This window comes from Babylonia areolata, chromosome 32, assembly GCF_041734735.1.
Source record: "Babylonia areolata isolate BAREFJ2019XMU chromosome 32, ASM4173473v1, whole genome shotgun sequence".
NCBI lineage: Eukaryota > Metazoa > Mollusca > Gastropoda > Neogastropoda > Buccinidae > Babylonia > Babylonia areolata.
This window is the reverse complement of record NC_134907.1, coordinates 20,106,436-20,118,935: the sequence shown is the minus strand read 5'-3', so window position 1 is coordinate 20,118,935 and position 12,500 is coordinate 20,106,436. Positions and strand designations below refer to the sequence as shown.

Below are 12,500 nucleotides of genomic sequence, written 5' to 3'. Positions count from 1 at the left end.
GTTGTGTTGTGTATGTGCGTGTGTGCATGCATTTGTTTGTTCGCAGAACTTTGTACTGTTGTGTTTGTGAGACTGTGTATGTCAGTGTGCGTGCATGTGTGTGTGTGTGTGTGTGCGTGTATGTGCATGTGTGTGTGTGTGTGTGCACGTGCATGTGCGTGTGTGTGTGTGTGTGCGTGCATGTGTGTGTGTGTGTGCATGTGTGTGTGTGTGTATTCATGTGTGATTGTGTGCATGCCAATGTGTGTGGGTCTGAGTGTGGATATATAAAAATATACATACATGTATACGTGTGTGATTGGGTGCATGCGTGTGCATGTGTGCATGTACCCAAATATTTAAAGCTCTTTAATCATGCAGTTACTCAAGATGTTGGAAATGTAGAGCTGTTCCTCTCAGAATTTAAAAAAAAAAAAAAAAAAAAAAAATGATAGATTCTCTTGGGCAAGACTGGCATGCCTCACTTGAATTGAAAAGTGTGATTTCTTTCAAGCTACATTCCAGTCTCAATCAGTCAATATCTGTCGAAGTGTACTTTTATCAGCTTAAGAATGTGAACTTGTGATAGTGTCTTTCTAAGTTGAAATATAGTTATTTGTGATACAGGCCACATTTAGATAATAATGGTAGCCATTGTCTTCTCGTCATAAAACTGTTGAGAATGAAGTGCACTTTCTTTTCGCATGTCACAAATACCAGGATCTGAGAGAGTGAGTTAATACCAGTTGAATATACCAGCCACTGTGGCGAAGCGGTTAGCGATGCGGACTGACGGCTGGGAGGATGTGGGTTCAAATCCCAGCGGAGGTAGGTTTTTCGTCCCGCGGCTAGCTCCCACCCAGAGTTGAGTGTGCTGTGGGCTTAAATGGGGAGACTGGGACCACACAGTCGAGTGTCATCCACTTCAAGGATTCGTCTTTGGGTGTGTTGCTCTAATTACCTGACCAACACTGCAAGTGTCTGTATCTCTCGGGCCTGGTTGACGCCAGGATATCATTATGACAGGAAGTGTAGAGTACAGCCTTGTCATGCAGTCCCAAATCAAAATGGACCTCCATTGCAACATCGTCATCGGCATCCTCCTCCTCCTTCATCATCATCAATATAAACAAAACAGTTCCAAAGTCTACTGTTATGAGCCAAATGTCCGGCAGTTCAAACCTTTTTTGATGGACTTTCTTGCTCGCGCTCGTTCTCTCTCACTCGCTCGCTCTCTCTCTCACTTGCTCACTCTCTCACTCTCTCTCTCTCGCTCACTCTCTCTCACTCACTCTCTCTCACTTGCTCGCTCTCTCCCACTCTCTCTCTCGCTCACTCTCTCACTCGCTCTCTCTCACTCGCTCGCTCTCTCTCACTCTCTCTCACTCGCTCTCTCTCACTCGCTCTCTCTCACTCTCTCTCTCACTCTCACTCGCTCTCTCTCACTCTCTCTTCACTCTCTCTCACTCTCACTCGCTCTCTCTTCACTCTCTCTCACTCTCACTCGCTCTCTCTCACTCGCTCGCTCTCTCTCTCACTCGCTCGCTCTCTCTCACTCGCTCGCTCTCTCACTCGCTCTCTCTCTCTCACTCTCACTCGCTCTCTCTCTCTCACTCGCTCGCTCTCTCTCACTCGCTCGCTCTCTCTCTCTCACTCACTCGCTCTCTCTCTCACTCTCACTCGCTCTCTCTCTCACTCTCACTCGCTCTCTCTTCACTCTGTCTCTCTCACTCGCTCTCTCTCTCTCACTCGCTCTCTCTCTCTCACTCTCTCCCCAAACCAGCCAACCAAACAAACAGATCAAACTGAAAATAGGTCACTGAGTATATAAATACCACATAAATCAAGAACAAAAATTTCTGAGGAAAAAAAAAGAAAAAAAGTTTGTCTGTCTATGAAGACTGATTTTCTCTCCACCCATCAATCCCATTGCTGACCGAATTCTGTTCCTCTGCCTGTCCAGCCGCCATTTCACCAGATCGTTCAGTTCCACTGGGGCTGGGTTCAGTGCTAAGCGACCTTAGCAGCACTGAGTTTGCTCAGCGTTGAGAAGTTTTCTTATTGTACATTCTTGCTCAGCGTTGAGAAGTTTTCTTATTCTGCATTCCAGGGCTGGGTTCAGTGCTAAAAAGACCTTAGCAGCACTAAGTTTTCTTAGCTTCGAGAAGTTTCCTAAGTCTACGTTCTAGGATTGGGGTCAGTGCTAAGTGACCTTAGCAGCACAGAGTTTGCTCAGCGTTGAGAGGTTTTTTCCTCAGTGCATTGTATGCAGATTCCATGGACTTGGGTAGATTCTTAACCCGTAGAAAAATTAGCGCAGCAAAAAATGAGCGAGATGGATCGTTGGAACAACACAGTCCTGTTGTCTTTGTTCTGTGGCTGATTGCGTTGATCTGTTTCTGGTCGTGAAATACATCACTGGCACACCATGTATTCAGTAAGCATGAACAATAGCATGATACCTTAGCATGCTTATGTGTTGATTCAGTTCAGTTCAGTTTCAAGGATGTGTTACACTGGTCGGGCAAATCCATATAGGCTACACCACACAATTTGGGCAGATGCCTGACAGCAGCATATTTGTATTTGTATTTCTTTTTATCACAACAGATTTCTCTGTGTGAAATTCAGGCTGCTCTCCCCAGGGAGAGCATGTTGCTACACTACAGTGCCACCCCATTTTTTTGTATTTTTTCCTGTGTGCAGTTTTATTTGTTTTTCCTATCAAAGTGGATTTTTCTACAGAATTTTTCCAGGAACAACCGTTTTGTTGCCGTGGGTTCTTTTACGTGCGCAAAGTGCATGCTGCATACGGGACATCGGTTTATCATCTCAACCAAAGGACTAGCGTCCAGACCACCACTCAAGGTCTAGTGCAGGGGGAGAAAACATCGGCGGCTGAGACATGATTCAAACCAGCACGATCAGATTCTCTCGCTTCCTAGGCGGACGTGTTACCTCTAGGCCATCACTCCCAAAGTGCTAGTTAGACCTTGAGTGCATGCATATATATATATATTTATTTATTTATACCTATCATAGTATCAGTGGATTTCTTCACAGAATTTTGCCAGAGGACAACACTTTTGTTGCCGTGGGTTCTTCTTCAGTGCGCAAAGTGCATGCTGCACAGGGGACCTCAGCTTATCTATCATCTCATCCGAATGACTGGACGCTTAGTTAGTTTGAATGTCCAGCCAAAACTCGGGAGAAAGGGCGAGGCTGGGATTCGAACCCAGACCCTCGGGGACACTGTATCGTTCATTAATACCGACGGGCGCAATAGCCGAGTGGTTAAAGCGTTGGACTGTCAATCTGAGGGTACCGGGTTCGAATCATGGTGGCGGCGCCTGGTGGGTAAAGGGTGGAGATTTTTTACGATCTCCCTGGTCAACATATGTGCAGACCTGCTAGTGCCTGAACCCTCTTCGTGTGTATATGCAAGCAGAAGATCAAATACGCACGTTAAAGATCCTGTAATCCATGTCAGCGTTCGGTGGGTTATGGAAACAAGAACATACCCAGCATGCACACCCCCCAAAAACGGAGTATGGCTGCCTACATGGCGGGGTAAAGAACGGTCATACATGTAAAAGCCCACTCGTGTGCATACGAGTGAACGCAAAAGAAGAAGAAGTTCATTAATACCTGCAACGGTTGTCAAGTAGGTGGCGGTGATCTATGGGATGAAATAGAGATGCTTTCATTCCCGGTGACAGTTACCTGATTCTGCAGTGTACTCTCTCCACACATAGCGTGTGTTACATGATGATTCACTTTGTCACTTGATTAATGTATGGCGCGTGTTACCCTTGGTTTTATTTAACACCCTCCCCCGTCCCCACCCACCCCCCCGCCCCCGCACCTTCCCGGAGTGTATCAGTTTACTGAGCCATTGTGGATGAGGAGGAGGATACGCTTGGTGTTTTCAGGTGTGGGCAGGTCGCTGAATTGTGATACTTTGGTGGTGGTGGTGGTTAGGTCTGAGTGTCTGTCTGTCTCTACAGGTGTTGTCGTCTGTCCTTTAGGTTGATCTGTGTTTCTCATGTTGTTTTTTTTTTGGGGGGGGGCTGGTCTGGGTCGATCTGTGTTGTCTGTTGGTAGGTCCATGTGTCTGTGTTGTGTTTGGGTCAGTCTGTGTGTCTGTGTTGTGTTTGGTTTGGGTTGTGTGCTTTGGTTGTGTTTGGGTTGGTCTGTGTTGTGTTTGGGTCAGTCTGTGTGTTGTGTTTGGGTCGGTCTGTGTTGTGTTTGGGTCAGTCTGTGTCTGTGTTGTCTCTGGGTCAGTCTGTGTGTGTCTGTGTTGTCTCTGGGTCAGTCTGTAATGTCTGTGTTGTCTTTGGGTCAGTCTGTAATGTCTGTGTTGTCTCTGGTTCAGTCTGTGTGTGTCTGTGTTGTCTCTGGGTCAGTCTGTGTGTGTCTGTGTTGTCTCTGGGTCAGTCTGTAATGTCTGTGTTGTCTCTGGTTCAGTCTGTAATGTCTGTGTTGTGTTTGGGTCAGTCTGTAATGTCTGTGTTGTCTTTGGGTCAGTCTGTAATGTCTGTGTTGTCTCTGGTTTAGTCTGTAATGTCTGTGTTGTGTTTGGGTCAGTCTGTAATGTCTCTGTTGTGTTTGGGTCAGTCTGTAATGTCTGTGTTGTCTCTGGTTCAGTCAGTGTGTGTCTGTGTTGTCTCTGGTTCAGTCTGTGTATGTCTGTGTTATCCTCTGTCTCAGCTGGTCTGTTGTCTGCCAGTGGTAACGTCTGTGTCTTGGTGTAACTTGTTTCATTTGCTTTTGCTTTTGTCTGTGTTGTTTCAGTTGCCTTGTTGTGTGTTTTGTTTTGTTTGAGTTGTTTTGTCGTTGTTGTTGGTTCAGTAGTCTTGCTGTGTGCTTTGTTTTGTCTTTGCTTAAGTCTGTGTTGTTGTTCCAGACTCGTTAGCGTAAGCGTTAACTAATTTGCTTATGTTCCGCTGTGTGGTGCGGGATGTTGAAGACGGTGTGTGACTGGACACAAGTCTAGCGGTGTGTTGATCTGCTGGCTTAAAATTCCTCACGAAATACCTGGCTTAGAGCTTTCGCTAATCTGTCCTGCTTTTGATTCGTTCAGTCTCTTCAGTTCCTGTTCTCTCTCTCTCTCTCTCTCTCTCTCTCTCTCTCTCTCTCTCTCTCAGTTTGTCTGTCTCTGTCTGTCTGTCTCCTATTTATCTCTCTTTCTCTCTCTCTTGTTTCAGTGTTTGTCTCTGTCTGTCTGTCTCTCTCCTAATTATCTCTCTTTCTCTCTCTCTGTTTCAGTGTTTGTTTCTGTCTGTCTGTCTCCTATTTATCTCTCTTTCTCTCTCTCTTGTTTCAGTGTTTGTCTCTGTCTGTCTGTCTCTCCTAATTATCTCTCTCTCTCTGTTTCAGTGTTTGTTTCTGTCTGTCTGTCTCTCTCCTAATTATCTCTCTTTCTCTCTCTCTCTCCCCCTCTCTCTCTGTTTGTCTCTGTCTCTGTCTGTCTCTCCTATTTCTCTCTCTCTGTCTCTCCCTCTCTCTCTCTCCTATTTCTCTCTCTCTGTGTTTGTCTTTCTGTCTCTGTTTGTCTGTCTGTGTCTTTCTCTCTCTCTGTGTCTGTCTGTCTCTCTCTCTGTTTGTCTGTCTGTGTGTGTCTCTCTCCTATTTATTTCTCATGTCTCGGTCTCTGTCTCTCTCTCTCTGTTTGTCTCTGGCTGTCTCTCTGAGTCTGTCTCGTATCTCTCTCTCTCTCTCTCTCTCTCTCTTTGTCTGTCTGCATCATTGTTATCTTATTTATTTATTATTATTATTTTTTGTTTTATTATTATTATTACTACTACCTTTTTTATATTATAATTATTTATTTATTTATTTATTTGTGTAAGCTTATCTATTATTTATTCACCTTTTATTTCCCCTCAAGGCCTGACTAAGCGCGTTGGGTTACGCTGCTGGTCAGGCATCTGCTTGGCAGATGTGGTGTAGCGTATATGGATTTGTCCGAACGCAGTGACGCCTCCTTGAGCTACTGATACTGAGCTACTGATACTGTCTGTCTCTGTCTGTCTGTCTCTCTCTCCTATTTATCTCTCTTTCTCTCTCTCTCTCTCTCTGTCTTGTTGCTTCATTAACATTTGTGTGTCTTCGGGGTGAGGACTGGATGTAAAAAAAAAAGAGCATTGATTCAGCGATTATAGCTTTTAGAGGCGTTTGATTGGCTAAGAGTGGACCGGGCAAGACAGGTCGTCTTTTCACTGTTAGCCGCGCAAAATTTGGCCAAGCAGAGCAAACCGATAGGCCTAGTTTGCATCAGTTTGACATGGTAAGTATATATGTAACACCAAACATGGAGTATAATACAAACTCCTCCTTTCTTTGCTTATCTCTCATTGATGAAGGATTTGTTCTTCACAGCTTCTCTGTCTCTGTCTCTCTCTTTCTGTGTCTGTGCCTCTCAGTCTGTATCTCTGTCTCTCTCTTTCTGTCTGTGCCTCTCTCAGTCTGTATCTCTGTCTCTCTCTTTCTGTGTCTGTGCCTCTCTCAGTCTGTATCTCTGTCTCTCTCTTTCTGTCTCTGTGCCTCTCTCAGTCTGTATCTCTGTCTCTCTCTTTCTGTCTCTGTGCCTCTCTCAGTCTGTATCTCTGTCTCTCTCTTTCTGTCTCTGTGCCTCTCTCAGTCTGTATCTCTGTCGCTCTCTCTTTCTGTGTCTCTCTCAGTCTGTATCTCTGTCTCTCTCTTTCTGTCTCTGTGCCTCTCTCAGTCTGTATCTCTGTCTCTCTCTTTCTGTCTCTGTGCCTCTCTCAGTCTGTATCTCTGTCTCTCTCTTTGCCTCAGTTTTTGTTGTTTGTTGTTGCTTCTTTTGAATTGATTAATCCTCTTCAGAAGAGGGCTGGTTCAGTGGCTTGTTATTTATTTCCCTCTATAAAAATAAAAATAAAATAAAAATCTTTTTCCCCATCTCTCCCCCCCCCCCCCCCCTCCCAACCCCCCCTCTTTTTCTCGCAGTCATCTGTCATTGTAAAAAAAAAAGATTGCAGCTGGCTCATCTATTTCCCTTGAGAAAAAAAGTCCCCCCATCTCTTTCTCTCTCTCTCTCTCTCTCCCTTCATGTTTCTCCCTCTCTCTCTGTCATCTGTCTGTAGTCTGCGGTTTTGTCTATATTTATTTTTGTAGTCTTTTTTTTTTTTTTTTTTTTAAACCGAATACTGTTGTGTGTATGTCATTCAAACATTAACCTCAGTTGTGCTTTATATTTAGATGAAGACAAACTTCAGTTTAGAATCCATTCCTCTCTGCAGGTCTTGATTTTGGTGGTGGGTTGCACATTATAAGTTCTTTCTTCACGCTGTTCCTAGACCCATTCTGCAGTGTGCTTGCCTATAAAAAAAAAAAGAAGCGAAAAACACTCACGCATTGATCATTCTTCCGACATGTTTCCCACAGGTGTTGAACCAAAATGGGGCGAGCTCGCTTAAAACAGAAGCCGAGGCAACAGCAGCAACAACATCAGCAGCAGCAGCAGCGATGATCACCACAGCGACGGTGTCCCCAAAAGGCCGAGCAGAGGGCCAGTCAGAGTCGTCATTGTCATCGAGAATGAGTCGCCGGCGCGACAGCACGGAGCAGAAGTACGAGGAGGTGGCGGTAATCGGCAACGGGGCCTATGGGACGGTGTACAAGGCGCGGGACCTGCGGAACCAGGGGGAGTTTGTGGCCATGAAGAGGATCCGCCTCAACAACACGGAGGAGGGCATGCCCATGATGGCCATCCGCGAAATCTCCATGCTGAAGCAGCTGGAGAAGTATGAACACCCCAACGTTGTCAGGTCAGTGGGGGGTCGGGTGGGGTAGTTTATTTATCGTGTTGTGTTGTGTTTGTTTGGATGAGACAATAAACCTGGCGCACTGAAAAAGCTGGAGTTGTGTGAGCATCCCAACGTCGTCAGGTTAGTGGGAGGTGGGGTGGGGTAGTTTTTATCGTGTTGTGTTGTGTTTGTTTGGATGAGACAATAAACCTGGCGCACTGAAAAAGCCGGAGTTGAACAAGCATTCCAACGTCGTCAGGTCAGTGGCAGGGTGGTTTAATTATTGTGTTGTGTTTGTCCGGATGAGACGATAAACCAAGGTCCCGTGTTCAGCATGCACTTGGCTCACTGAAAAAGCTTGAGAAGTAAGGGCATCCGAACGTCGTCAGGTCTGTGGGAGGTTTTGTATATTATACATTGTGTTATATCGTGAGAGCAGCCATGATTTTTGTTGTCCCATGCGTAAGTGACACGGACTCCACCATGACGTCTGTCTGTCTGTTCATCAACCTGGCACTGTGAGGAATGTCATTGTTATTGTCACACGGCCATCCGAGATTGTGTTGTGTTTGTTCGGATGAGACAATAAACCAAGGTCCTTTGTGCAGCATGCACTTAGCGCACTGAAAAAGCTGGAGAAATACGAGCATCCCAACATTGTCAGGTCTGTGGGAGGTTTTGTTTATCTATTTATTTATTTATTTATTGTGTTCTGTTGTGTTGTGTTCGTTCGGATGAGATGATAAACCTGGTGCACTGAAAAAGCTGGAGAAGTACGAGCATCCCAACATTGTCAGGTCTGTGGGAGGTTTTGTTTATTTATTTATTTATTTATTTATTGTGTTCTGTTGTGTTGTGTTCGTTTGGATGAGATGATAAACCTGGTGCACTGAAAAAGATGGAGTAATACGTGCATCCCAACATTGTCAGGTCTGTGGGAGGTTTTGTTTATTTATTTATTTATTGTGTTCTGTTGTGTTGTGTTCGTTCGGATGAGATGATAAACCTGGTGCACTGAAAAAGATGGAGAAGTACGAGCATCCCAACATTGTCAGGTCTGTGGGAGGTTTTGTTTATTTATTTATTTATTTATTTATTTATTGTGTTCTGTTGTGTTCGTTCGGATGAGATGATAAACCTGGTGCACTGAAAAAGCTGGAGAAGTACGAGCATCCCAACATTGTCAGGTCTGTGGGAGGTTTTGTTTATTTATTTATTTATTTATTTATTGTGTTCTGTTGTGTTGTGTCCGTTCGGATGAGATGATAAACCTGGTGCACTGAAAAAGCTGGAGAAGTACGAGCATCCCAACATTGTCAGGTCTGTGGGAGGTTTTGTTTATTTATTTATTTATTTATTCATTGTGTTCTGTTGTGTTGTGTCCGTTCGGATGAGATGATAAACCTGGTGCACTGAAAAAGACGGGGTAGTACGAGCATCCCAACGTCATTAGGTCGGTGGGAGGTGGGTTGGGGTCGGTCATTGGCTGGGTTGTTTATTTATTGTGTTGTGTTTGTCCGGATGAGATGATGGTCAAGCATGTGCTGAGCAGACGTGGTGTAGTGTATATGTATGGTTTAGGTCTGAACGTATGTGTCCTTGAGAAACTGAAACTGTGTTGTGTTGTGTTGTAATGTGTTGTGTTGTGATGTGTTGCGTTGTGATGTGTTGTGTTGTGATGTGTTGCGTTGTGATGTGTTGCATTGTGATGTGTGTTGCGTTGTGATGTGTGTTGCGTTGTATTGTGATTTGTTGTGTTGTGATGTGTTGTGTTGCGTTGTGTTGCGTTGTGATGCATTGCGTTGCGATGTGTTGTGTTGTGATGTGTTGTGATGCGTTGCGTTGCGTTGCGTTGCGTTGTGTTGTGATGTGTTGTGATGTGTTGTGTTGTAATGCGTTGCGTTGTGTTGTCTCAGCTTTTATCAGAGATTGACATAAGCTTACAGTTGCGCCAACAGCAAAGTGACATGTATACACACACACAAAACATGAGAGCACACACACACACACACACACACACACACACACACACACACACACACCCCTCGCCCCCACTGCCAACCCCCTCACCCTCACCCTTCCCCCCAACACACACACGCTCACACCCACACTCACACACACACACTGCCAAGAATTCAAGCTGACCTTGAAGATAGAAAAAAAAAGAAAATAATACCCCCCCTTCCCCCCAGCCTCCCCCCTCCCCACACCAAAAAAAAAAAAAAGTTAATATCCGGTATTGTCAACCTTTACCCAGAGAGAACAGTCACGACTTTTGTTGTCCCACGTGTAAGTGACAGCTGACTCCACGACAACGTCTGTTTGTTTGTCAGCCTGGCACAGGGAGGAATGTCATTATTGTCGCACAGCCTACCCAGACTGGACTGAAACTGATCAGTGATTATTCAGGAATTTCCAAATGACTGGGGACACAGACAGGAATATCTACAGCTACAGCTATACCTTGGCACTGTTCCCACAGGTCTGGGTGTTTGCTTCCTCCTGTGTTGACGGGCGCAGTAGCCGAGTGGTTAAAGCGTTGGACTTTCAATCTGAGGGTCCCGGGTTCGAATCACGGTGACGGTGCCTGGTGGGTAAAGGGTGGAGATTTTTACGATCTCCCTGGTCAACATGTGTGCAGACCTGCTTAGTGTCTGAACCCCCTTCGTGTGTATATGCAAGCAGAAGATCAAATACGCACGTTAAAGATCCTGTAATCCATGTCAGCGTTCGGTGGGTTATGGAAACAAGAACATACCCAGCATGCACACCCCCGAAAACGGAGTATGGCTGCCTACATGGCGGGGTAAAAACGGTCATACACGTAAAAGCCCACTCGTGTGCATACGAGTGAACGCAGTAGTAGTAGTAGCTTCCTCGAGGGATCCACATTTCTCAAAAGAGCCGAAGGAAGCTTTGAATTTTCTTCCCTTTTTTTTTTTTTTTTAGTATATGTTTTTTTTTAAATATTTTATTTACCTGAACACCACCCCAGAGTCTGAACGCCTTCAGACGGCCTCAACAGCTGAGCAGTTAAAACATCATACTTTTGTTTTAATTTTAATCTGAGGATCTTGTGTTTGAATCTGATTTCGGCCCAAGAAACGTTTCTGTACCAAAACAGTAATGTGATGAAGGTTAACACACTTTAGGTGACAGCTCTTAATTAAGAAGTCAACCTTGATTTCTTTTTTTTTTTTTTTTTTTTTTCCTTTTTTCTTTCGAGTCCAAATTTTTTTTTAGGCGCGGTAGAAAGTGTGTGTACCTGGGTGCATGGTTTCTGGGGGGAGTGGATATGGGGAATGAGAGGGGTGGTGGTGTGTATCATGATCAAGGGTTGATTTGTGTGGCGCGACGGGCGCAATAGCCAAGTGGTTAAAGCGTTGGACTGTCAATCTGAGGGTCCCGGGTTTGAATCACGGTGAGGGCGCCTGGTGGGTAAAGGGTGGAGATTTTTACGATCTCCCAGGTCAACATATGTGCAGACCTGCTAGTGCCTGAACCCCCTTCGTGTGTATATGCAAGCAGAAGATCAAATGTGCACGTTAAAGATCCCGTAATCCATGTCAGCGTTCGGTGGGTTATGGAAACAAGAACATACCCAGCATGCACACCCCCCGAAAACGGAATATGGCTGCCTACATGGCGGGGTAAAAGCGGTCATGCATGTAAAAGCCCACTCGTGTGCATACGAGTGAACGTGGGAGTTGCAGCCCATGAACGGAGAAGAAGAAGAAGAAGTTTGTGTGGCGGATGTATTAGTGCAGGGGGAAAGACCATCACTCAGACTGAGACGTCATTGCATGTTTCATGGGAGACAGGGGGGGGGGGGGGGGGGGGGGGGGGCGTGAGGGGGGGGGGGTGTTGGCAGTTTGGTGACATTGGTTACGGTCACACACTGCCACAAAGTCTATTGTCTGCAGGTAATTGGATTGGGAGCATTGTGCTTTGCACCACCAGTTGAGGTGAGGGGGGGTGGCAGGTGAGGTGTGGATGGGTGGTGAAGGTGTGAGGGTTCAAAAGTTAGGATGGTTCTTTGGTGGGTGGGGGGGGAGTAGGGATAGTGGGAGATAGGTGTAAATGGGTTCTTGTGAGGGGAAAAAAAAAAAAAAAAAGACCTTGAAAAGCTTCGCAGGTTTAGAATGAATTATTTGAAATCATATCTTTTGGCTGAAGATTTGATTTTTTTTAGGATGAATTATTTATATGTGAATCGTGTACCTTGTCTCTAAATTTTTTTTTTTTTCATACGGTTACCGTTTGTGTACTTTTGTTTAGGGGCGGGTGAGGGATGTTGGGGGTTGTTTCTACTGACTGTGTCTGCCTTATTTATTGTTTTATTTATTTATTTATTCACCTTTTTTTTTTCCTCAAGGCCTGACTAAGCGCGTTGGGTTACGCTGCTGGTCAGGCATCTGCTTGGCAGATGTGGTGTAGCGTATATGGATTTGTCCGAACGCAGTGACGCCTCCTTGAGCTACTGAAACTGAAACCTTGTCTACCTTCTTGGTCCTCATGGCCTTGGTTTAGAAAGCATGCTGAAAGATAAGTGATATGAAAATAGGGGCCTGTGGTAATCAAAGCTCGTGGACCGAGACCGCATGCATTGAAGGGAGGCCGGGGGGGGGGGGGGGGGGGGGGGGGGGGATAAATTGTTGAGCCTGTCAATGAACATATGGAAGCAACCTGATCGTATGACTTTGTCTGTGAATTCTATGGCGTTTTGCCTGATTCGCGGGCCTGAAGCCA

The 12,500-nt window shown here is 45.4% G+C and overlaps 1 protein-coding gene across 1 annotated transcript in view; it reads left to right on the top strand.

Annotated features, from left to right (window-relative positions):
* The window catches only part of LOC143276577 (cyclin-dependent kinase 6-like), a 61,040-nt gene that overhangs the window by 13,525 nt on the left and 35,015 nt on the right, over nt 1-12,500 (top strand). Inside the window, exon 2 of the mRNA XM_076581169.1 lies at nt 7,390-7,772. Coding sequence (XP_076437284.1) covers nt 7,471-7,772 — 302 coding nt within the window. The 5' untranslated portion in view covers nt 7,390-7,470. The remainder of the gene's footprint in view (nt 1-7,389; nt 7,773-12,500) is intronic.